Source organism: Heloderma suspectum, chromosome 6, assembly GCF_057233095.1.
Source record: "Heloderma suspectum isolate Gila_16-S chromosome 6, 16-S_ref, whole genome shotgun sequence".
Lineage (NCBI taxonomy): Eukaryota > Metazoa > Chordata > Lepidosauria > Squamata > Helodermatidae > Heloderma > Heloderma suspectum.
In genome coordinates, this window is record NC_139463.1 from 31,764,367 (window position 1) to 31,791,504 (window position 27,138).

A 27,138-nucleotide genomic window follows, 5' to 3' on the forward strand; every position below is an offset into this window, starting at 1 on the left:
GGTCCACATGTGTCAACAAAAGTTTAGAGTGATTGTGGACATCATGTTATTTACAAATGCGACCTGTAAAAAAATGCTGCAATGTTTCCTCCCTCCTAAAAGCAGAGTTCCTGTTCAGATTTCTAGCCACCCATTCCCACAGAGCAGGGCATCCAATCCCCTCCACACGTTCCATTTTTCTTCTCCAACAGTCACTATATTTCATGGCCACTGACCATGCTCAGTTCTCACCGGGCTGCGGGCGGGGGGAGGGGTCATTCTTCAGCAAACCTTGGGTTTCCCCTGAGCATACTGATACTCCCTCTTGCTTTCTCAGTGGCACCATTTCGGTTACAATCCTGCTGGCACTCACTACCTGAGTTCATTATCAGAAGAATTTATCTATGTAAATATTTATAGCCTTCCTTTCCGTTCCACCATGGAGCTCCCACACACTCCCTGGTGGCTAACAACTTTAGTAAATGACATGGAAGAATCAGGAAGCACAAGTCACTTATGCTTCTTTGTAACACTGCAAGTGGAACTTTTGCATCTCCCTCCGGTGAGATGCTCAAAGTGTGGTTGTAACATCTCTGGTTATTTCTGGATACGACTGGTTATCTAGAGACCAGCCTTCCTCCACCTGGTGCCTTTCAGACGTTTGGGGCAACAACTCCCAGAATTCCTGACCATTAGCCATGCTGCCTGGGGCTCCTGGGAATCCAAAACATCTGGAGGACACCAGGTTGGGGAAGGCCGATCTAGATCCACTGTGATCTGGCTTCAGGCCTGGGATGAATGACCTATGCCAGGAGAAGGTCAGAGGGGAAGGGAGCCTGCCCGTTCTCCTGACTATCTCAGTGGCTTCTGATATCATTGACCAGTTTACCCTTCTGGAAAGGCTCTCTGGGCTGGGGACGGTTTCTGAGCGCTGTGCTTCATTCCTACCGAAAAGCTGATTCCAGAAGGTGGCGCTAGCAGACTGCCCCTCAGCCCTAAGTTTCATAGGCTATACATGCTGCAGGATCCCATAGGGTTCCATCTTGTCTCCCATGCTTTTTAATATCTACTTGAAATCGCGGAGGGCCAAAACAGGCATTACTTTAAACGTGTACCTAGCAACTATGGGGCTGTTTTCTTTTTCTTTTTCCCTCTAGAGTAGGTGCAGGGCTCCTGATCTGGATCAGAACCTTATGCGGGGGGGGGGGGGCTTTAAGATTCAGATTGGGGTCTCTGTGCCTACTGTAGAGTAAAAATGAGGGGAAAAGACATCGCAGCTAGACACACATTTAAAGTAATGTCTGTTTGGCCCTGTGTGAGGTCATCTGGGGATTTGGAGAGAGGTGCTCTGTTTCTCCCTTACATCTGATTCAACAAAAGCAGCAGACGTGGTGAGTCAATATCTAGGATCATTACACATTCCGTGAGGGGCCAATAAACCAAAGCTCAATCTGGACATGCTCTGTTGGTAGGTGGGTCATCAGCCTGAGGAGGTGGTGTCCACCCTGTTCTAGGTGGGGCTGAATTCCCCCTAAAGCAGAGGTAGGCAAGCTGGTGCCAACCAGCATGGTCCCTTGTAAGTGACCATACTGGCTGAGGCTGATAGGAGTTGTAGTCTCAAACATCTGGAGGGCACCAGGTTGCCAACTCCTGGAAGATCAGGTTCACAGTTTGGGGATTCTCACTGACCTAGGTTTGTCACTGGAGGCCCAAGTGGCTTCCACAGCATGGAGCAAAATATGTGGTCTACCACCGAGATACAATTTTTTCCCTATATATTTAACCATTTTATAGACTGCTTATATCTAAAAAGTCATCTCAAAGCTGTTTACAGCAAAACAAATGTAGAGTACAAAACAGCCACTGTTAAAACATTTAAGAAAAGAAAAGAAAAAACTCCGTTTAAAACATTTAAAATCAAAAGAGAAGCATCCTCAATTAAGACATTAAAATTAGAGAACTAATAACAATCAACAAACTGGGCGGTGCGATCAGTCAGGGAAGGCCTTCCCATGGTCACGGCTAGTACCTACACTGGCGATGAACCGTTTGACAGGGGTTAACAACACCAATGTTATAACTGAAGGCCCAATATATGATCAGCATGTATATGAAACCTCGAGAATCTAACGCCCCACAGCAGAAGCAGCCCTGGTCGCCACTGCTTCCCTACCTCGCCGAAGCCTCCTTTGCCAAGGATCCGGTATTGCCTGAAGGTGTCTTTGGTCACTGATTGTCTGAAACAACAACAAGAAGACCACACATACTTAAAGCCCGTTCCTATGAGCACCCATTTGGCAAAGGGGCGAGTGAGATGTGTTCCAGCCAAGCAGGGCGCTGCCTTACCTCTCCAGGTATTTCCACTGGAGGAATCTGTCGAAATACATGCTGTCCTGGTAGTTCGTGAAAGGGGCTCCGCTCAGGTACTCGTGGAGACGCCTATGGAAGAGATCAGAATTCAGATCAGGGCTGCCCTTTCACACGCTTCAGGCAGCCCTTATGGAATCCCAACCACTGGAGCTGCCGGTGTGGATGCTATCCGTACGGACATCTGCTTGGTGGTTTTCCTTAGGATAAAGAGGGCCTTCTGCCCGGCATCGCCCAACTTCTAATTAACTGATGAAGAAATTCAGCTCCATCGCTGTTTGCCCGGGCCTTCTTACATGATTCAGGTTGCAATCCTAAGCACACTTATTACAGAGCTTATTTGGACATCACGATAAACCATGGTCTATCCTAGCCTTCCTCAACCTGTCGCCCTCCAGATTTGTTGGAGTACAACTCCCATCATCAGGGGATGATGGAAGCTGTAGTCCAACACCTCTGAAGTATGACAGGAATGAGCCCAGCCTCCCACTGGACTTGCATGCTCCCCTTATCCCTCCTTCGGTGCAGTGCGAAGAGTGTGGAAGCTTTCACTTCTAGTTTTGATTAACCACAGCTTGCTGTGTCACCTGACCCTGACAAACCATAGTTAGTCTTAACTATAGTTTGTTTGAAATAAGGTTTAAACTGTGGTTTATGAAACTGGATGGTTCCAATGAACTATGATTAAGATTAACTACAGTATGGGGTTTGGATGTAAAGTTAAATTGTGGCTTCTAATCTATTTGCAGCTGTGTTGAGAAGGAGAGGGAAGCATGCAAACCCAGGGGGAGGCTAGACTCGATCCTGTCGTGATAAACCATGGCTTATTGTGATGTTTGAATGCAGCCTCTGGGACTTACTTCCATATAAAAATGCACAGGACTGCATCATCAGGGAGCAAAACCCACCCAGCGCTTCTCCCTGATCTACAAGTCCAGAGGGGCCCAGCACTCACTGCACGCAACTGCTGAAGAGGTCTTTGCAAGGGCTTCTCTGCAGGTTCTCTATGCACTGGCTTATAAGTGGCTGGCCGATCTCTGCCATATAGCCCAGGGTCTAAAACCAAAACAAACAAAGCCATGAGCACAGACTTAACAACCTTCATTGCAGATGTGCGATCTCGAGTGTTGGATTTCATTCCTGCCCCCCACCCCTGTCCCACCACAAGGTACTCAGATCTGGAACATGCCCTGCTCCCCTCCGGCTCAGCTTCCTTGGCCTAACCCAAGTGGTATCGAAACTGAGTCTTTGGCTCCTTGGTGTTGCATTTTTACAGACCATTCAGTGTTTGGACTCTAAAATGAAAGGGCAGCAGGAACTCTGTAGTAAGCATAAACAAGATCACATCCGGTCTACTCTGTACCATTCATCCCGCCCTCCCCCTGTCCCCACACATGTACCAGACGCATGGGGTGGGGGGGAGGCCTGAACCAGCCAGTTCCACTTCTGACATCGGCATGCCTGTCAGCCCCGCCACCTGGTGTGAGCACATTCCCCATAGTGCTCAAAAGAAGCACCTGTGTGCATGCAGTTGTGCATCCCCTCTCAGGTGTTGCACTGAATATGTGGATAAAGTACTGGCTCCAGGTTAATGACAGCCATTGGACAAGACACCCTCCATGGGTCCCCTCCCTCCCTTCTCACCACCACTGTTGTCCAGGCCAGAGTGAGAAGCAGGTGAACAAGCCGGTTGCAATGGTGAAGAGGTGGAGCAACTCCAGGGGGCTGTTGTCAGGGGGCCCCTACTGGGGTGTGGGACCTTGGCATCCGACCATGCCTACCCTTGACGCCAGTACTATGTGGATGTCAGGGATATGGCCCTGCTTCCATTCCACACATCTCAGTAAACACGTAGAGGGGAGTAAGTGAAGAGGGCTTGCGCTGATTCATCTGAAAAACCGTTGTCCACCTGAAAATGTACTCATAGTCATTTTGGCTGTGTCCGGGGCTGACCATTTGCTTTTATTGCTCTGTTTTGGACTGTGGCATGCAGTTTTCTGGCTGCTGCAATGTATTTTGCAATTTTGTATCACTGCTTTCTGATATTGTACTTTTTATCTTTCTCCCTCTCTCTTTCCCTCCTCCCCTCTTTTTTTTTCTTTTTTGCTAGCTTGCTGTGAGCACTACTTGCAGCAAGGCAGCATGTAAGTTTGTTTAAATAAATAGAATTAATCATGTCTGCTCATGACCTTTATTTCACCCATACGCAAGTAGCGAAAAGGGGTGGGGGTGATGCCACCCTTGAATCAACTTGATTGAAAGTATATAATACGGCACAGTCCAAGGGCATAAGTGTAGTAAAAACAATACTTTATAATTGTGTAAGTATAATTATCATATTATTCTAGATTTGTCCTGTAAAAAAAAGTCCACAACAGTCACTAGGCTGTATGAAAACTAAATTACTATCATTTATTAATTAAATGTATTTATATATCGCTTTTCTGCCCATGGGAGCCCTCAAAGCAATGTGCAATAAAATCCCATGAAATCACAACAACATAAAAACAAAAAGAGAACTTTCCTTAAAAACAGACCAAACATAATGTTAAAAGTAAAACCTCTGGCAAATCAATACTGTTTTTACTGCCTGTCTAAAACCAAGTATGGATGGAGCCAGGCTGATCTCCGTTGGGAAGGAGTTCCACAGTTGAAGTGCTATTGCAGAAAAGGCCCCGTCTCGGGTACCTACCAACCTCACCTAGCTTGTTAGTGGGACACACAACAGGGCTTCTGATAAAGATCTCAAACTATGGGAGGAGGTGATCCTTCACTATAACGGCTAGCAGAAGTGGGAAGGAGAGCTTCATCCCTGCTGCAGCAACCCACTACATTGCTATGCTGGGCAAAGAGCGGGGCAGAGCATTTTATCCCTCCTCTGCCAGCCCACTCACTCACTCGCCTGCATGAAATTCCTTCTTACTTACGGCTACCAGGCAAGTGCTTAAATGCAAGGCTGCACTAGACTATGTACAGGATGCAGCCTCCTAACGGACAATGTAAGAGAGCAAGAAATCAGGTACACACTGATAGCTACAACATTATCTATCTATAATAATCAAGGAGGATGTGTCTGTCTGTCAGCTCCATAGCTCCAAGACCATGAAACCTAGATACCTGAAACCTGGCATGCATACTAAGTCGACCCTAAGGGAGTGTACCTCAGAGTTGTTTGGTTGTTAAAACACACTCATTAATTTATGTCTGAGTGTGTTTGAAGCCTGAAGTACCATCTTCAGTCACTGGGTGGCAGGCATCTCTAACCAGCGCATAGCTTTGCAGTCAATGCTGTTTGAAGCTGGGGGGGGGGGGCTAGTCTGAGGGACAGAGGTATAGGGCTGCTCCCTTCCTCTTGCTATGGGGTAAAGCCCACTGAGGGGACTGGAGTGGGCAGACCCCTCCCTCAGGGGGCTACGGGGGTGCACCATGGCATGGCCTAGGGGCGCCAGCAGCCATGGCTTCACTGGGGCAGTGCAGGCACAATGTGTCCAACTATGATACATGTGGCCCTGCCCATCCGTGGTTAGATTGTTAAACTTCCACTGGGGAGACCTGGGTTTGAATCCCTGCTTAGGCCATAAGCACTGGCTGTGTTTGGATGAGAGGCGAAAAGATGGTTTAGCATCAGAAGAATGAGTCTGGCCCCCCCGCCATCCCCGGCTCACACATTCTTTCCACTTCATAAGAACATAAGAAGAGCCCTGCTGGATCAGAGCAAGGGACCATCTAGTCCAGCATTCTGTTCACACAGTGGCCACCAGCTGTTGACCAGGAAACCACAAACAGGACACAGCACCTTCCTGCCCATTTTCCAGCAACTAGTGTACACAAGCATTCTGTCCCAGATACTGCAGGCACCATACAGCCATCAGGACTAGTAGCCATTGATAGCCTTCTCCTCCAGGAATTTGTCTAACCCCCTTTTAAAGCCAACCATAGTATCCGATGCTGTAAAGAACAATATTGTTTAGGAACCTGGAATGTCAGATCAATGAATCAAGGTAAGCTGGAGGTGGTCAAACATGAGATGGCAAGATTGAACATCGACATCTTGGGAATCAGCGAACTCAAATGGACAGGCATGGGCGAATTTAATTCAGGTGACCATCATATCTACTACTGTGGGCAAGAATCCCTTAGAAGAAATGGAGTAGCACTCATAGTCAACAAAAGGGTGGGAAAAGCAGTACTGGGGTACAATCTTAAAAATGATAGAATGATCTCAGTACGAATCCAAGGCAAACCATTCAACATCACAGTAATTCAAGTCTATGCCCCAACCACTGAGGCCGAAGAAGCTGAGGTTGATCGGTTCTATGAAGACCTACAACACCTTCTAGAACTAACACCAAAAAAAGATGTCCTCTTCATCATAGGGGATTGGAATGCTAAAGTAGGAAGTCAAGAAATCACCGGGATAACAGGCAGGCATGGCCTCGGTGTACAAAATGAAGCAGGACAAAAGCTAATAGAGTTTTGCCAAGAGAACATGCTGATCATAGCAAACACTCTTTTCCAACAGCACAAGAGGCGACTCTATACATGGACATCACCAGATGGTCAATATCGAAATCAGATTGATTATGTCCTTTGCAGCCAAAGATGGAGAAGCTCCATACAGTCAGTAAAAACAAGACCTGGAGCTGACTGTGGCTCAGATCATGAGCTGCTTCTTGCAAAATTTCGGCTTAAATTGAAGAACGTCGGGAAAACCACTAAACCGTTCAGGTATGACCTAAATCATATCCCTGATGAATATACAGTGGAGGTGAGGAATAGATTTCAGGGATTAGACCTGATAGACAGAGTGCCTGAGGAACTATGGACGGAGGTCCGTAACATTGTTCAGGAGGCAGCAACGAAATCCATCCCAAAGAAAAAGAAATGCAAGAAAGCCAAGTGGCTGTCTGATGAGGCTTTACAAGTAGCTGAGGAAAGAAGGGAAGCGAAAAGCAAGGGAGAAAGGGGAAGATATATCCAACTGAATGCAGATTCCCAGAGAATAGCAAGGAGAGACAACAAGGCCTTCTTAAATGAACAATGCAAAGAAATCGAGGAAAACAACAGAATGGGAAAGACTAGAGATCTCTTCAAGAAAATTGGAGATCTCAAGGGAACGTTTTGTGCAAAGACGGGCATGATAAAGGACAAAGAAGGCAGGGACCTAACAGAAGCAGATGAGATTAAGAAGAGGTGGCAAGAATACACAGAAGAACTATACAGGAAAGATCTGAATGTCCCTGATAGCCATGATAGTGCGGTCACTGAACTTGAGCCGGACATCCTAGAGAGTGAAGTCAAGTGGGCCTTAGGAAGCATTACTAACAACAAAGCTAGTGGAGATGACAGTATTCCAGCCGAGCTATTTAAAATCCTAAAAGACGATGCTGTTAAAGTGCTGCATTCAATATGCCAACAAATCTGGAACACTCAACAGTGGCCACAAGACTGGAAAAGGTCAGTTTACATTCCAATTCCAAAGAAGGGCAACGCCAAAGAGTGTTCAAACTACCGCACAATTGCGCTCATTTCACATGCCAGCAAGGTGATGCTCAAAATCCTACAAGCTAGGCTTCAGCAGTATGCGAACCGAGAACTACCAGAAGTACAAGCTGGGTTTAGAAGAGGCAGAGGAACTAGAGATCAAATCGCCAACATTCGCTGCATCATGGAGAAAGCAAGAGAATTCCAGAAAAACGTCTATTTCTGCTTCATTGACTACGCTAAAGCCTTTGATTGTGTGGATCACAACAAACTGTGGCAAATTCTTAAAGTGATGGGAGTACCAGACCACCTTACCTGTCTCCTGAGAAACCTGTACGAGGGTCAAGAAGCAACAGTAAGAACCAGACATGGAACAACCGATTGGTTCAAAATTGGGAAAGGAGTACGATAAGGCTGCATATTTTCACCCTGCTTATTTAACTTATATGCAGAGTACATCATGAGAAATGCGGGGTTGGATGAATCAGAGTTCGGAATTAAGATTGCTGGGAGAATTATCAACAACCTCCGATATGCAGACGATACCACCCTAATGGCAGAAAGCGAAGAGGATCTAAAGAGCCTCTTGTTGAGGGTGAAAGAGGAGAGTGCAAAAGCTGGTTTGAAACTCAACATTAGAAAAACTAAGATCATGGCATCTGGCCCTATCACTTCCTGGCATATAGAAGGGGAAGAAATGGAAGCAGTGACAGATTTTACTTTCTTGGGCTCCAAGATCACCGCAGACGGTGACTGTAGCCATGAAATTAAAAGACGCTTGCTCCTGGGGAGGAAAGCTATGGCAAACCTAGACAGCATAGTAAGAAGCAGAGACATCACCTTGCTGACAAAGGTCCGTCTAATCAAAGCTATGGTTTTCCCAGTAGTAATGTATGGCTGTGAGAGCTGGACTATAAGGAAGGCTGAGCGCCGAAGAATTGATGCTTTCGAACTGTGGTGCTGGAGAAGACTCTTACGAGTCCCCTGGACTGCAAGGAGGTCAAATCAGTCCATCCTAAAGGAAATCAACCCTGAGCGCTCATTGGAAGGACAGATAATGAAGCTGAAGCTCCAATATTTTGGCCACCTAATGCGAAGAGAAAACTCCCTGGAAAAGACCCTGATGCTGGGAAAGACTGAAGGCAAAAGGAGAAGGGGACGGCAGAGGATGAGATGGCTAGATAGCATCACGGATGCAATGAATATGAACTTGAGCACGCTCCGGGAGAGAGCGCAGGACAGGAAGGCCTGGCGTGCTATGGTCCATGGGGTCACGAAGAGTCGGACACGACTGAACGACTGAACAACAACAACATAGTTTAACTATGCTCTGTGTGAAGAAGTACTTCCTTTAATCTCTCCTAAATCTCCCACCAATCAGCTTCATGGGATGACCCCGTTGGGTTCTAGTATTATGTGAGAAGGAGAAAAAAGTCTCCCTATCCGCATTCTCCACACCATGCATAATTTTGTACACCTCTATCATGTCTGCCCTTACCCGTCTTTATTCCAGGTTAAACAATCCCAGCTGTTGTAACCTTCCCTCATAGGGGAGATGCTCCAGCCCCTTGATCATTTTAGTTGCCCTTCTCTATACTTTTTCCAGCTCTACAATATCCTTTTTAGGTGTGGTGACCGGAACTGTACACAGTATTCTAAGTGTGGTCGCACCATAGGTTTGTATAAGGGCAGGATGATCTTGGCAGTTTTATTCTCAATTCCTTTTCTAATTATGCCTAACATGAAGTTTGCCTTTTTAGGCATTTTAGGCAAAATGCCACTTCCATTTTAGATTAACCACAGTTTCATGTGTCATCTGAACCCTAAACCAGGGGCAGGCAAAGTGGTGTCCATGGACCCCAGTGCACCCCAGACATCCTTCTCGGTATCTGCCAAGGTACCCTTCCCCTCCAAATTTTATTTTAATTAATACATTTTCTCACCAACAGCGGGGATTGAGGTGAAATAAATTTCTGTTGGTGCTGAAAACTTTGCATTCAAAGGAGTCATTTAGGGTGTTAGGCCTCAGACCCCACCTCTGCCTTGTACTCAGTCTTTGGGCAGGTTACTTATCTTTTGCGATACCTCCCATGGCAACCATTTTGCACTGGTGCCCAGGACAGTTTCTCAAATTGCCAGATACACCCATGGCCCAAAAAGGTTGCTTATCCCTGACCTAAAGTGTGGTTAATCTTAAATATGGTTAGTGAAAATAAGCCTACTTCATATGAAGTTGGCCAGTTTCCACAAACAATAGTTAAGACTAACCAAAGTTTCTCTAGTTGTGGACAACACAGCAAACTGTGGTTAATCTGAAACTGAAGCAACTGTGGTTTAGTATTATGTCCGACTCAGCCCAATGTACGTGAACATTTGAAATGTGCTATATAAACATTAAGTATTGCTATTACTGATTTTTTATGTATGTCTCTCCCACTCACCCCACCCAATGCACAGTCACATACCATGAAGACAATATATGTACCTCGCTGTTGAAGAACTGGCGGATAATCTCTTCTCCCATTTCCTTCCGCTTTTCATCTGGGGAAAGCTCATACTCTGCCTGGGAGAGAAGAGAGGATCATCATAAGAGACAGAGTTGCCTAGCCAGAAAAGGGTACCACTCCACAGAGCTCGGATTTTGATTCTGGAGACACACTGGCCAGCATTTACCCAATATCTGGGATGGCACCCTTCTGTCCTAGTTCCAGGACTTCGTGTTTCTCCATCCCAAATCCCTCCTCATTCTCTGCTGGCTCTTATTCCATGTTTTGGGATTGTAGCTCATGGATATAGCACATGTTTTGCACATAGAAGGTCTCAGGTTCACTCCCCTGCATGTCTTTTAAAGGATCAGCTAACAAGTCATGAAGAAGGGCTCTGTCTGAGACACAGGGAAGAGTCTACCAGTCAGTGTAGACAACACTAGATGGGCAAATAGTCTGACCTGTTATAAGGCAGCTTTCTATGTACCACTCGGTGCTACTCCACCTTCCCCTTTTGCTTCTCCCCACAACTGCTGCCATACTTCCTCTACTACAGGGGCAAATTCTATTTCAGAGAAGCTCTTGGGGTCCACATTCCAGTACTGTGGCCAAAACACCGAAAATGCCAGCATATTTTAGCTTAAAGTTCTTTCTGCCAGTAACTAAACTTTAGGAGAGGCATTTCTACCTTTTAGAACAGGGGGAAAAAAACAGTGCGTAAGCTGACAAACCATCACACTATCAGTGGCCAGGGAGAAGGGGGCGTGGCCATCTGATGAACCTCAGAAGGCCGGATGGGGACCGCAGGCCAGATTTGGCCTACAGGCCTGAGGTCTGACACCCCTCTTCTGCCATTTCTCTCCAGCAGCCTGTCGTAACAGGACTTCAGGTGCAGTTCTGGACATATATGAATGCATGAATCTACCTTATGTCAGCCTTGTATTTAATAACTCGCCTTGTTACCAGGCATGGGTGACCAGGAATTCCATGCAGGCAAGTGAGTCAGCTGGCAGAGGAGGGATGGATTTCTCCATTCCTCCTCTGCCAGTCTGCTTGGTTCCCGTGCTGGCTGCGGAGGAAGGGAAGCATGTCCCGTAGTCTTGCCCCTCTTCTGCCAGCCTATTTGGTAGAATGCAACATTATTTTTCCCCAGCTTGTTGAAAGGCTGACATCCTGCATTTCCATGCTGGCTGCAGAGAAAGGGGCTTCCCCTCCTCTGTGGCCAACATGGAAACACAGGCTACAAGAATCTCCTGGCAGGCTAATACAAAAAAAAAAATGGCAGGCTAGTAACTTTGATGGGTTTATTGATAAAGCTGCCTCATACTGACTAGGTTTGCACAACACGCTAACCCACACTCAGTGGTTGAGTATGGGTTGCTGTTGAACTGTGGGTTGTTTGTTGAACCGTGGGTTAGCGTATTGTCTGAACCCAGGACATTTTCCACAGGGTGGTTTCTTACGCATGCAGCATGGCTTATTTTTCTCCAGCAAGCCACCTTGACAGCCCATGGTTTGTTGTGGGGTTGTTCAGAGTGGATAACAAGCCACAAACATGATAGAGGTGTACAAAATTATGCATGGTGTGGAGAATGTGGAGAGGGAGACATTTTTCTCCCTCTCTCATAATACTAGAACCCAAGGTCATCCCATGAAGCTGATTGGTGGGAGATTCAGGACAGATAAAAGGAAGTATTTCTACACACAGCACATAGTTAAACTATGGAATTCGCTACCACAACATGTAGTGATGGCCACCAATTTGGATGGCTTTAAAAGGGGGTTAGATAAATTCCTGGAGGAGAAGGCTACCAATGGCTACTAGTTCTAATGGCTATGTGCTACCTCCAGTATCAGAGGCAGTATGCCTACGTGCACCAGTTGCTGGGGAACATGGGCGGGAGGGTGCTGTTGCACTCATGTCCTGCTTGTGGGTTTTCTGTGGGCAGCTGGTTGGCCACTGTGTGAACAGAATGCTGGACTAGATGGACCCTTGGTTTGATCCAGCATGGCTCTTCTAATGTTCTTATGTTCACACTGCATGGTTAACAAGCCACCCTGCAGAATGTCCTGGGTTCAGACAATATGCTAACCAATGGTTCAATAACAACCCACATTCAACCACTTAGTGTGGTTTAGTGTGTTGTGTGAGTAGCCCCTGCCTCTGACCATTGGTCCAGTGATGGGCAGCAGCTCTCCGGAGTCTCGGGTAGAGCTCCGACTGTGGTATAAGGCAGCGTCCTATGTACCTGGGACCTCCTGCCTGTGAAGCATATGCGCTACCACTAAGCTCCTTGACATAGCTTTTGAGGGGGAGGGAGGCACTCACACTGCAGTTGCTAGGTGGTTGTAAGCTCCAAACTGATCAAGAGGTAGTTCAGAGAAAGCTTCCTGGAGGCTGCCTAGCAACCATGATGCGTGTTGCACCTCCCTTGCTTTTCTGACAGCTGCGGGGAAAAACCGACCAACTAGGCCAGGCTGCTGCAGCAGGCATGAGGGATGAGCCATCGCTCAGTGGTAAAAGAACATGCTTTGCATGCAGGTCCCTGGTTCCATCCCCGGCATTTCCAGGTAGGGCTAGGAAGGAATCCTGCCTGAAACCCTGGACAGCCACTGCTGGTCAGTGTCAACAATACTGGGCTAGTTCAACCAAGGGTTTGACTCGGTATAAGGCAGCTTCCTACATTCCTATGTACAGAGTTAACTAGGGTGTGCCCAGTGCTGCATTGCATGGCTAGGATGATGTCCCACCCGGTGTCCAACGAGGGCGGGGGGATGCTACAGTCCTCAGCTAGGCCGGGTGGCATCCCAACTCAATGAAGGGAGAAAGATAAAGGAACCGGGGCGGGGGTGTCACACACCAGACCAACATTATGGGACCACGGGCATCATGGGAACATAGGAAGCTGCCTTACACCCAGTCGGACTGTTTGTGCATCCAGCTCCAGTGTTGTCTACTCCAACTAGGAGTGGCTCTCCAGGGTCTCATGCAAGGGAGTTTCCCATCATGCTGAAGATGCCAGGGATTGCGTATGGGTCACCCACGATCCGGCTTTTGCCCCCTGCTCTCTTCTCAAAGTGCCCTCGGTAGAATGAGCAATGATCTCCGCACTGGCCGATCTAAAGATCTATCCTCTGCCCTTGTTCTCCTTGACCTCTTCCAGTTCTATCCCTCTGTCAGACTATCAGACTCCTCACAACAGACCCTCAAAGGTCTCCTGCTCTCCTAAATGAGGTCGCCCCTTCTCTCTCTGTGCCTCTAACCCCTGGGGCTCCTACTCAGCACTCCTACATATTGCTCCCCCAACCCCGCCCACTGGTGGCCCTCCGGATGTTATGGGACTGAGTATGCTGAGTGGGCACAGAATGCCAACTGACTCTTGGTGGGGAAAAGAAATACAAAAACTGGGGCGGGGGGAAGAAGAGAGGGAATGGAATGGGTGGAACTCTGAACAAAAGCACTCCACCCTGCAAAATTTTGTTGCAGAGCCCTACTTGTCACACTCAAAAAACAGTCTAAAATGAAAAGGCCTCTAAAAATCACCTGAAAACACCTCTGACCAATAGAGCCATTGGCCAGGCTGGCTGGAGATGATAGGAATAGCACTATATAAATAATAATAAAAAAAGTGTTGCAGTTCCACCCACACCAGAAGGCAAGCAAGAACCAGCAGGTAACCCTACGCTGGAACCCTGATGGTGGCCCAATGGAACAAATGGATGGCCAACAGCCCAGTGGCTATTGAAAGTGCTTGGTCCAGTGAAGCAGGCCAGCTTTTGGGTCCAGGAATTGGAACCACTGCATGAGTTTCTCCTTCACCCCACACACATTATTTTTGTCTCTCTGGTCTCCACCTTCCTGGCTATTTCATGGGACACAAACTGTTTGCCTGACTTTGCAGAGGAGCGCACTACTGCTATAAAAATCTGACCTGTGGGTCCCCTCCTGAATGTTTTGGAACAAAGCCTGGTGCTAGGAGACAAGAGAGAAACAAGAAAATGAAGCTGTCCGCCCTCCTGCCCGCACTGAAGAAGCTGGGATGAGGAGCAGGTGAAGCACGCACTGGATAGAACCGACCTCAGCAGAAGAGTCCGGTAAAATCAGGTATGAAGCTGGCTTGCAACACTTAGGCCAAAGGAGGGTAGCCGGAGCTCAAGAAGTAGCCAATCGCAAGAGAAAGGTGGAGCAGGTGTGTGCGCGCATACTTTTATAGAAAGCCACAACCCTCCCCCTTCTTAAAAACAGGAAGAACCAAAATAGGAAGCCAGCGGGTTTGACATAGCCAGGATGGCTCAGGGGTCGTTGCCATTCTCAAGGCTCAAGTGACATCTGTGTTTTCCTTAATGAAAAGGCCGCTGAGCCATGGCCATGAGAAATGAATGGGAAGGAATGCGCAGCATCTCCCGAGGGGCTAGATGGAAGCTCTCTGTTCTGGCCCCCTGACTGCAGGGGGGCTCGCTGGGGGCTCCCCACGAAGCCGCAACACAAGGCCACCCGCAGCTAGGTAAACAGAAGAGGAGTGCAGCGGGAAGAGTTTGGCGGTGGTCAAAGAGAAGAATGGAAGAAACCAAAGGCTGGAGTGTTACAGATCCAGAATCTCCTGAGCCACAAAGTAGGCTGTGGCAGGGTGGGGGGAGATTTGCAGGGATAGCCACAGGCCTGCAAGAGGTGAGGAGGCAAGTTTGTGAACACACAAACACACACACACACACACGACATCCCACTGACAGATTAGGCCTGGGGATTAGTCTGACAGCTGCAGAATGAACCCAGGAAGCAAGGGGAACTCAGGAAGACGAATATCCTGCAGATTAAATTTGATTTATTATTGTTTATCCCACTTTTCTGCCCCAAAGACACAAAATGGCACAGAAAATTCAAAGGACAGTCGTACAGTTAAAACACAAAACGAGATAAAATAAATACAGGATCATCATAAGGCAAAGAAACTGGAAATGGCAGCAGTTCAAACCAAATCCAAAACAGCAGATTCAAAGACAAGCACAGCGTAATGGCTGAGAACTCACAAGTCAAAGGCGCGCTGGAACAGGCATTAAAAGTCTTTTAGAAGAGACTGAGCGCTAAAAGAGGAGGAGTGCAACAGATCATCATGGAGACGGTCTTCCACAATTGCAGTGCCACCGCTAAAAGAAACTAAATTATGGATCTTGTTTAGCAGGCCCGGTGCCACAACATGGCATGGTTGGGCAAAGAACAGGGCCCAAGCTGTTGGTGATGCCTGGTGCCTGAGCCCCTTGCTGCAATTCTCTCAGCAGCCATCTTTATGGTGCAAATGCAACATGCTGGAAGTTCCATTCAGTGTGTGGATTAAAATAAAACAAACACATGGTGGCAGCCATCAAAATAAAGATGGCAGCCACAACCATGACCACTGAAGGGACCATCCAGCTGGATGTCCAGGACAAGACCCTGCCAAGGCCCTCTCCAAACCCTGGAGCATGCCCTGTCCTGAAGGCCTTCTACCTGGCACCCTCTCTAAACACCGTCATTTAGACATGTGTAAGATGGACATTTTCCAAGAAAAGTGCCTTCCGTTTAGGCATTTTCTGTTTGAAGCAGCCCTAAATTTAGCAACCCTAGTGCTGCAATGTTGAGTTGACTCATTGGTTAGTTAGATTAATTGATTAAAAATATTCTGATTGACTGAAAAGGTGACCCCAGTTAATCAGGCAGACATTTTAATAATTATTTTAAATAGAAGAATTTGTAAAAACTGAGTGGCGGGTGCCCTATCAAGGTCAAACTACACATTACATTCAATATGTAGAGTATTGCTCTATATATGCTTTTTTAAAGCATACAGCTAAGCGCACATAGGCCCAATCTGGATTGGGATCACAGCACTTGGGGAGGGCAGGTTTAATTCTTCTTTACCCACTGTGATCCCAGCAAAGATCCCCCACCATAGCAATTAGGGTTAGAAAGAAAAGCTCCCATGGGCACCAATTGTATCTACTGAATATCTGATTTCTCTCTATGTGCACTTGTTGCTGTTGTGTGACAATTTGTTTTTGTTTTTACTTAATAACAGAACCTATCTTTCAGCTGTACCTGTTTGGCTGCTAGAGTATCAGCTTCCCTTCATGGAGACTGAACGAAACAATGAATGTGTGTGGACTTAAACTAAGGAAGTGGTGGGACACATACAAGCCCCGCCCCAAATGTCCCAGAGCCCGCCACCTCCACTCCCGACCTTCATGCGCTCGGCGTGACGGGCTGAAGGGGGATCCCAAGTGTAAAGGTTGGAAGTGGGACCAGCCGCATGGGGGAACATGGGGGGCAGGCTTAGGGTGGCCTTGTGTCCTTTTTTTAGGGCTGCCCTGTCCAATTCTAGCTTAAAGATAAAGAACTATAAAAACTGAGAGCCAGTGTGGTGTACTGGTTAGGGTGTTGGACTAGAACTGGAGAGATCTGGGTTCAAATCCTCCCTCGGCCATGAAGCTCACTTGGTGACTTTGGGCCAGTCACTGACTCTCAGCCTAACCTACCTCACAGGGTTGTTGTGAGGATAAAAATGGAGAGGAGCAGAAGGATCATGTACGCCGCCTTGGGGTCCTGGGAGAAAAAGGCAGGATATCAACATAACAAACAAACAAACTGTTGCCCATCCACAGTTAGCACCTGGAGAGTAGACTGAACAGGTAGGCACACAGGACACTTGGTCACAGTCTTCCACACTATTTATTTATTTAAAACATTTGTATCCCCTTCTATATCATTAAGATCTCAGGGCGTTGTCGCTATGGTGAGGTGTGCTGTATTTCTATTTAAATTATAATAATCATCTCTAAATTTGCATCTATACATATATATCAGCATATGCAAATTTTATGCAAATTCTCTCCCTCTCTCCCCGCCCCCTTTTTTAGTGATGCATTTCCTTTTCTTTGACGATTCACAAGTGACTATTCTAGCCGGGCTTGCGTGTGCGCCTTGCCCCTCTTCACTTCGCTGCTGCACCGTGGGATGTCAGCTGAAGCAAACAACCCATCTTGGGTTTCTTTATTCTGTAACCCTGGATAAGCTTTAATATTGGCCATCAGTCCATCTGAGGAAAAAACCCTCAGTGCCACAATGGGGTCATTTAAGGCCTACATTTCTCTGCAACAGTAAAACTGTGCCTGGCCAGTATTACTTCAGGTTGCTGATGGGGGCTCAGAGGACTGAATGCTCCTGGGTACAAAATAAAATTAAACCCTCCACACAGAAAGCTAGCATGTCAGGAAAAAGGTAGGACAGAGTTATATGGCTTCCCCTCCCCCACAGGGGAATGGACTGGGAAGAACCCTCCATCAGGGAGGTGTGGGGGGTGCACCACGGCAGGGGCCACACCAAGGGGTGTGACTTCACTCAAACAGGGTGGGCACAGTGTGTCCAACTCCAACAGCTGCGTATGTTTGCTTGAAGGCTTTGCCGAGAGCGATTCCAACCTGTGCAAAGTTGAGCCCGTTCGCCAGTAAATCAACAAATAGACAAACTGGACACAGTCTTACTTACCTCGCTGAGAAGCAGGCATGGACCCTGAGGGTCCAAGAATGATACAGCCACTGAGGTCTGGTGGTGGTGGGAGCCTAATGCTAGCTTTCCTGGCATTGCAGCTGTGCTTATTTCTGATAACTCAGAGACAAGAGGAAAAAAGAGTCCCCAAACCTTGAGGAACTCGACCCTACGAAACCACTACTGAAGCATCGGACAAAGAGTGCTTCCACACATCACCCTGCCTCATTCAAGGAATTTCCTGGGGTAGGAACCCTCTAGACGTTGTAGCGTTCCACTCGTAACCCTCCTGTGTTTTTCCATGGCTTCTTGAGTCTTTTTTCTGACTACAGAAAATCCGTTCAGAAAGAAAAAGGGAGAATAGCTGCACCGTGCCTTCGCACTGCTAGCGCCACGAGCCGTCTGTCTGGAAGCACCTGAAGACTCAGAACCTCACAATTCCCCTCAGAAACACTTATCAGCTGAGCTAGGTTTTCAGACTAATGATGCATGGAGTGGAGAATGTGGACAGGGAGACATTTTTCTCCCTCTCTCATAATACTAGAACCCAAAGGGTTCATCCTGTGCAGCTGATTGGTGGGAGATTCAGGACAGATACAAGGAAGGACTTCTTCACACAGCACATAAACTACGGAATTCACTACCACAAGATGTGGTGATGGTCACCAGTTTGGATGGCTTTAAAAGGGGATTGAACAAATTCATGGAGGAGAAGCCAATGGCTACTAGTTCTGATGGCTATATGCTACCTCTAGTATCAGAGGCAGTACGCCTCTGTACACCAGTGGCTGGGGAACATGGGTGGGAGAGTGTTGTTGCACTCATGTCCTGTTTGTGGGTAGGGATGTAGGGATTGTGTAAAATCTGCTCCGTCTGTGTTTCACGGATTGTCAGGCACCTTTTGTTCCGTCATCCGTTCACAGACGGATTCAATTTTCCCCTGTTGTGTGAAAAAATATGCAAATAATTCTGTAAGAGGGTTCGCAACAATTTACATAATTTACCTTCATACGTAACATTTAGCATATCGTCCCCATTCCATTCCACTTTTCCCTGCATATTTTTACCAATCTAAGCACAAATGTGTGTATTTTCCTATGAATAAATATGCGTACATTTCAGGAAAGTAAAAAATAAATAAATCTGGAAGTCCATGGACACCGTGCAGCTTGAGAAGGTTGGTCCGCAGCAGATTCAGCAGGTCGGATTCTTACAAAATCGAGCTCATTTTAATCTGTCTCAAATTTCTCCATCATCCCTACTTGTGAGTCTCCTATTATGGACAGCTGGTTGGCCCCTGTGTGAACAGAATGCTGGACTAGATGGACCCTTGGTCTGATCCAGCAGGGCTCTTCTTGTGTTCTTAAACTCAGTTTCAATGACTGGTGATTTTTTTAAACCACTGAATCTTTTGCTAGCTCCCCCAATAGTCACAGAGCATCGCTTTCCGAACATTTGTTTCCCATTTAGCAGCCATCTGACCGGATCGGAATTCCTGTCACTCACGTTCAACGAGCTTATGCAAATAAAGAAAAAAAGGCCCCCCTTTTTTGTATGCTGGCTGAAAACTTGCTGGCAGGACTGGCGGCTCCTCCCTGTACATGCTGACACAAACTTAAGCGGGTTCAACAAAATCCCTTCAATTCAAAGGGAGAGAGATGTTCAATTGCATAAACAGTTTGGTAATGGGAAACACAGATCATTTTATGAGGCTCATGTTCCCTCTTAAACAGCATCTAAAGGTGCCTCCTGGCATCGCGGAGGCGCAGAGGAGGAGCAAATGGATTTTGGATCAGAAAATGTTGTGCTAGCTCACAAGAAGAAAGAAAGGAAGAAAAAGAATTTCCTTTAAGATAAAAATGAGTTGACATGACCCGGAGCAGTGGTTTGTTCTGCTGGATGTAAGACGCTTCCAGAATCAGCAAACTTTCGAAAGGAAAGCAGGGGGTGGGGGTGGGAAGGCGGGGGGCTGAAGCTCATGAAAACACTAGGATATTATTTCAGATGAAAGGCTGACTTTTAAATTACACGTCATCTGGATGGAATGGGTTGAGAAACACACTCTCCTCTCCCAACGGAAAGGTCGCTCTTCAGGAATTCGGTTTTTCTCTTGCATATAAAAGAAGAATTTCAAAAAAAAAGTTGCCTTCCCCTTGTGAGCAAATCAGGAAGGCAGCAGAAGAAACAGTAGTGGGGAGAGAATAAAAGAGAAAATGGTCCTGTAAAAAATGAATTTCTACTTGCTCTTGTTTTTTCAAAGCCTCCCATGGATTCTAGCGATTGAGGAGTTACAAGCCATGCACCCCCAATACAAGCAGATATTTACAACAGGAGTGGGCAACTTGTGACCCTCCAGATGTTTTGGCCTACAACTCCCAGGATCCCACACCATTGGCTGTGCAGGCTAGGGCTGATGGAAGGCTACAAGCTGCCCACCCCTGATCTACAGTATGAGTGTAGTCTGGTGGCCAGAGCAGCTGTGTAAATAAGCCCATGAAAGTTTCTAGCCTATACACATTGTTACTAGCCTGCTGGGAGCTGGCAGAGGAGGGCTCTGTTTCTCTTCTAACAGCCCACTTTCTTGCCTGCTTGCAGTTCCTCATCACCTATGGCTACCAGGGGGAGCGCTTAAATAACGACGCTGGGAGTGTTACATCCATCAGATCGCCACTTTACCATCTGTATCTGTAGCGTCTATGGATCTCAGGTTATGCCTTATTCAGCAAAAACTCTTGTTCTGTGTCTATTGGATGTGACAACATCTCTTTAATAAGCGTTTGTCCAAGTTGGCTAATTGCTGAGGTGTAACACAGCTAATGCTTCTTTTAACCATATGTTTTGGCAATGCCCAATAGTTGCCTTTTGTGGGGGGAAGACGTTATTATATGGATAAACCTTGTATTGGAACACTCTTTAATATTTCCTGACATACTTGTCCTCTTAAATGATCTACCAGCTTCCTGGAAGTTAATGCACAGTCAGCACAAATGTATTCTCTGCACCCTTTTGACAGCTAAAAGTCTGATGGCTCAGCCATGAAGCTACCTAGGTAACTTTGGGATACCTCTTAGCCTAACCTACCCCACAGGGTTGCTGCGAAGTTAAAGGAGCAGAAGAACCCTTAGCTGCTTGGAGGGTGTGGGACATTAATGTAATGCAGCCCAAACTGATTTAGGTATCCACTACACTTTTATCCAACCTTTCATCCAAGTGTCATACATATTATCATCATAACAACCCTGCAAGGCAGGTTGGGCTGAGAAATAGTGACCAGCTCATGGTCACCCACTGAGTGTCGTGGCCAAGTGGGGATTTGAACTCGGGTTGCCCTGCTCATTGTCCAACACTCTAACCTAGGGATGCCCTCCCAGATGTTTTGGACTACAACTCCCATAAGTTCCAGCCAGCATGGGTAACAGTCAGGGATTATGGGAGTTGTAGTCCAAAACATCTGGAGGGCACCAAGTTGCCTACCCCTGCTCTAACCACTATAGCTGCTTTGGGAGCCAAAGGCGGGATATAAATTAATTAAATAAAAAAACAAATAACATGCCAGACTGGCTCAATAACATCCAATACAGTTCACTTTAGAGGGCTTATTTCCACTGGTACTGAAACTTTTTAGCCTTGAATGTGGATGTGGCAAAGTGGTCATCTGAGTTTGGACACCACCAAGATGGTGTAGCAATGATAAGAACGTAAGAAAAGCGCTGCTGGATCTAGTCCAACATCCAGCTTTCCACAGTGGCCAACCAAGTGCCTCTGGGAAGCCCACAAGCAGGACATGAAGATAATATCCCCCTCCCACTTTTGTTCCCCAGTGACTGGAGTTCAGTGGCACAGCGCCTCTCTGATCCTGGAGGTAGCATACAGTCATCATGACCAGTAGCCATAGATAGCCATATCTTCCATGACTTTCAATCCATGCTTCAAAACATTTCTATGGAGTGTTACATTAGTACCTGGGCCCAGGATGAAGCCCCCAATACGTATGCATTCAGACCAGACAACAAAATATGGAGAAGTCACCACCACCGAGTCACCACCAAAGATGGAGAAGTCACCACCAAAACAAGTCCTAGTAGCTGTCATACAAATTGGCCAACGGTTGCTATATTGTGGTTGTCTGAGGACACCAGTAAACATTTGCCAGAAACCCAGCAAGGTGCCTTACCCGGTCAGACAACCTGTCCATCTACGTCAGCACTGTCTACTCTATCAGCGGCTCTCCAAAGTCTCAGGCAGAAGGTCATTCACAACGTCTGCTACCTGATAATCTCTGAGTCCTCATTCAGTGTTCACTACTACTATTCAAAGCTGGTGCTCAACATTGGTACCAGAGCTACATGAATGGCTGCCAGCTATAAGCTCTGTGAAAATATGCCCTAAACAAGCTGAAACAGAAAAAGGAGGTTCAGCCTGGGCCAGTGGAGATCTTTGTTTTCAACATCCTAGCAGAGGGCCTTCAACATACCTAGCTGACCGCCATCCCCTATATACACCCAGTCAACCCCTGAGATGCTCCATGGAGGCTTTATTGGTCTTTCTGCAACCAACAGAATGTAGGCCAGGTAATAACACATAAGTGGGCCTTCTCTATACTGGCACCCACCCTCTGGAACACTACCCCACACATGGTTTGACAGGCAGAAACTGTGGCATGCTTCAAACCCCTCTTAAAAACGTATTAGTTTACACAGGCTTTCCCTGACCTGTAAAGGACTATGGCACTGCCTTGTTTCACTGATGTCTTTGCTGTAATGTTTTCCACAGTTTATTGCTTTATATTGTATCGTATATACATTTTAGTGTGAATTGCTCAGAGATCTCATTATATTTGACAGTATAGAAGTATTATAAATAAATAAGCCTTCTTTGCCCTAAACATGGGGTCTCCAATTTGTGCCCATGGGCACCAATGTGCCCATGGAGACCTCCCTTGGCACCCACCAGGCTCCCTGCCTATGTGGATTTTTATTTTATTTCTTAATATTTTTTAACTAATGTTTTTAATCTGGGAAGCCGGTTTGCTGCGAAGTGAAGGGCTGCCCCCCAGCACCATCTTTATTTGGATTCAAACAAGTCATTTTGTGCTTTGGAGCTTAGATCCTCTCCTCTGCCTTGTACTTAGGTTCTTGGGAAAGTTACTTTTCTTTTACTCTCATGGTTTGGCTTCTGGGAAATGGGTGTTCTGTGGCCAGCCAAGCCCACAATGACAGCCATTTTATGAATGGGCAAGGTGCCCCTAAGGCAGCCATTTTGTGAGAGTGCCCATGACACTTACTCAAAATTCCAAATGTGCCCAAAAGGCTGGTAACCCCTGTCATCCATAATATGTTCGGATAGTATGTGCTGCGTTTATGTAGGAAGCTGCTTTATAAGAGGCCAGGCAATTTTGTCCATGCAGCCCAGCATTCTCTGTTCTGACTGGCAGCAGCTCTGAGGCAGAGAAGGCTCTTCCCATCACCTGCTACCTAATCAACTGGTGGTGTCAGGGATTGAACCTGGGATGTTCTGATTGCAATGCCTGTGCTCTGACACTGAGCTACAATCCTTCCCTCTTCATCAACCTTCTTGATATTTAAACAGAGGCTGCCCAGGGGCATCACATTGCTGTTCAGAGCTGGACGCAGTGGGCAAACATTACTCTGAGTCAGACCTGCTCCAGGCACCGCACTCGCCTTACCACAGCGTCCAGGAAGTGGATGCACCGAAGCAGCTCCAGACGGGTCTCACAGAACTGGCGGAAAAGCAGGCGACCGACGGGCTGCTTGTCACACAAACTGCTGTAGTCGCGTTCTGCAAAGGAGGAGATGGGAAAGTGTTTATTTTTGCAGGCAAGCAAATTGCTGCAGACAGGGGGGGCATCAGGGTAGGACTCTGGGGCAGAGATCCGGGGCTCCACTCAGCACAATGAGCAGCGGGGCCCCTCACATGCAGCAGGGCGGGATTATCAGATGTTGAAGTGAAGTAATGCACCTTGCCATCTAGACAGCCAGCCTTCCACTAGCCCACCACACTCAGAGTCTAATCTTGCCTAACTGCACCGCTGTACACATCAGGTGTCACAACAGCTTAAGTGGAGAACAAAGCAAGACCCTCCAGTACTGGGCAATGGGGTGAAAGAAATGCAAGAAGGATATACAAGGATGAAAGAATATTGGTGAGAAGGTGTGTGAGCTATTCACATCCATCATCATCCAAAAGGGAGTAGAGAGATATCCACAGCTAAGCTATTTCTTGTTGAAGTCATCCAGAAGTTTCCACAGAAGAAGACCTAAATGCCAATCCAAACCATAATTTTGGAAGCTTAACTCTGCTTTGGTGCGTTGCCTAAATTGACAAACCAATGTTTGTGGGTGGCTAGCAGAACAGACTCAGACACCATGGCTTGCAGACTGTGGTATGCCCTTACTATGACTCGGTGCAACGAACAAACTGTGGTCACATAAGGCCATCACATATAGGGCGCAATCCTATAGAGATAGATAGGTGCCTCCAACCTCCCCTGAAGTCAGAGGTGACCGCCTATCCAATGCAGGGCAGAAGCAGCATGGAGGAGAGGATTCCCTCTGTGCTCCAGCCACCCTGTACTTTGCCTTAGATGCACTTTTTCACGTGTCTAACTGTGGCTTCGGGGAGGGGACGGGAACGGGGCTGGAGACCACATAGGAAGCAGTCTAAAATAGCTTCTGTGGTCTCCTCCCATCCTCACCCCCAGGAACACCCTGTTTTCACCTCTCCACGCTGCAAGCACAGAAGCGGTGGTGGTACAGTTCTCTTTGCCCCGGCAAGGAGGGGGAGGGGAGCATGGTTTCTCAGCTACGGGCTTGTAGCGCTGTCTACGACCTCGTAGCTGGGAAACAGAAAAATCCTATCTCCCCCAGACACTGTCTAGGAGATATAGGATTGCTCTCACAGAGACTGTGCTGAGCTGATAAAAAATGAAAGTAACTCTAAACCATGGTTTATCTTTGCATGTTGAAAATCAAACCATGCCAAGGTTTGGCATGATGTTTGAGCTGATCCATAGGCATGTGAAATACAGCCACACCAAGCAGGCATGGAATTTGGTACTGGGTGCAGAATTAAACATCCTGAAAAGGTTTACCTTTTATTTTTTTTCTTTTTAAAGCCGGTTAGCTTCCCAAAATTCCACACACACCCCGGCGGGGATTAATAAAAGAGAAAATGTCTTCATTGGGGTCAATGCGTAGAATGCATTTACTGCTTACAAGACAGGGAATTATGGCTGTATGCCTTAGGAGTTAAGGCTTCATTTGCCATATGCATGGTTTTGGCTGCATGAGTAAGCCTGTAAGCATCTAACTTTTCTCTTTAACCACATTTTTGATCCTAGAATCTGCTCCCTAAGGCTGCCTGCAATCTAGAACCCGCTAACTTCAAAACATGTCTCATGACTGTTACTGGGAGTTCTAAGGAATGAGCAAGGCTCAGAATATCAGCTCAGCGTGTGGGCAGTCCCTGGGGGTGGGGAAAGTAAACAAAATTTTTACTATTAGGAAAGTGATAGCCCCGCCATAAATATGCCTGTAGATCGTGTGTAAAGCCAGCACGGCAGACCATTCTCAGGGCTGCCTCCTCCCGGGTGTCAAGGAGGCTGGCCCCATGCTGTGCTCAGCTGCGCACTGCACATTCCAGGCCTGTGACCTCTGGCTGTCACAGCCATGACACTCAGAGCCTCCTAGCTGAGCTGTCCATTCCTGCTCTTCTCGGTCCCTCTACACTCCCCCTTTACCAAGTGGGAAGCTGTCCCTCTTGACTCATATCTAAACACACTTTGAAGCTCTAGAAGCACGTTCTCTCTCATATCTCAGCATGTGCCCCTTGGGGAAAGCTGCATGATTGCAGGGGGTGGGGCACAAGAATCACTGATAGTTCGCAAGAGCCTGGGAGAAGAGCAGGGTTATTCAAACACAGAGGGGCAAAGCAGATGTTACTTTAAATCCATAACCAGCGGCTACATCTTTTTTTTTTTTTACTCTAGAGTAGGTGTAGAGGCCCCTGATCCGGACCTTAAAAGCCCTGTACCCCGCACATTAGGGTCCCAATCTGGATTGGGCCTCCTGTATCTAGAGTAAAAATGGGGGGAAATAGATGTAGCCAATAGATACAGATTTAAAGTAATGTCTGTTTGAGCCCAGAGGGATTGGAACACAAGTCCATTTCCTCTCTACCAGCTACCCAGCAAGAAATATCCTGTATGCCCACCCAGGTAGACTTAAGGCCATTTCTTGAGTTAATTTACCCAAAACATGTCTCACAAAAGCCATCGGGAGACATGAGCCTTTGAGGACCGTGAGATGCACATGTAGATGTTTTAAGTCGCCTCCCACATCCCTCTGAGGAAGGGATTATAACCCTCTGGGATATAAATGTGCAACAACATGAAATGAATCCGGTTCTGGAATGAATCCGGTTGCCTTGCACTGTCCTGATCTGAAGGGAATGGTGATGTGAAAGCTGGAACAAAAGGTAATTCCTCCAACTTCTCACCTGGCAGAATCTGTGGCAATGGCTTGATCAAGTAGACCAAGTCTCTTCCTGTCTTGTTGCCATGATATACAAGCTATGGTTAAGAACAGGTCTACACCACGGGTGGGCAGAAGGTAGATTTGGATCTACTGGTATATCTCAGGGTGATCTGCAGTAGATCAGCAAGGGTTTTTGACTCCAAATTGTCTAACAACAACTAAAAAGCTTTCCTTCCACCACTAAATTTGGTTGCTGAAAAAGAATGTTCAGGGGAAAACCAGAAGTGGATTCTTGTGTGTCACAAGGACTTGTGAGCTTCTACCTATCAAAGGCCTGGTTCACATGTAACAACAACCCAGAGTATGGGTTGAGTATGGGTTGTTGTTGAATTGTGGGTTGTTGTTGAATGGTGGGTTGTCATTACATGCAAACCCTGGACAATGGTCTAACTATGGGTTGTTAATCACAGAGAACCCATAGTTTGCTGCTGGGTTGTAACTCTGGGTTGTTTATGGTTAACAACCCAGAGTTAAACTATAGTGCAGGGTTTGCACATAACAACAACCCACAATTCAACGACAACCCATACTCAACCCATACTTTGGGCTGTTGTTATGTGCGAACCAGGTCAAATACTCCTGGGCTGAAATTGCAGTCAGAAGCACCCTGTTCCTTAATTTTCAGCACCTGTCTGCCTGCCTGAGTCACTATTTTGCATCTGGCAGGTAGATCTCAGGAATCTGGTAAAAAAACAAAAACAAAGTAGATCCTGCAAGCCTGAAGTCTGCTCACCCCTGGTCTATACCA

General features: G+C 46.9%; 1 protein-coding gene across 1 annotated transcript in view; it reads right to left on the bottom strand.

The window, feature by feature from the left end:
* LOC146340620 (G protein-coupled receptor kinase 5-like) overlaps positions 1-27,138 on the bottom strand; it is a 129,940-nt gene that overhangs the window by 18,205 nt on the left and 84,597 nt on the right. Inside the window, exons 3-7 of the mRNA XM_084803916.1 lie at positions 23,522-23,634; positions 10,316-10,393; positions 3,302-3,402; positions 2,326-2,418; positions 2,153-2,216 (exon numbers count right to left, since the gene is read on the bottom strand). Coding sequence (XP_084660042.1) covers positions 2,153-2,216; positions 2,326-2,418; positions 3,302-3,402; positions 10,316-10,393; positions 23,522-23,634 — 449 coding nt within the window. The remainder of the gene's footprint in view (positions 1-2,152; positions 2,217-2,325; positions 2,419-3,301; positions 3,403-10,315; positions 10,394-23,521; positions 23,635-27,138) is intronic.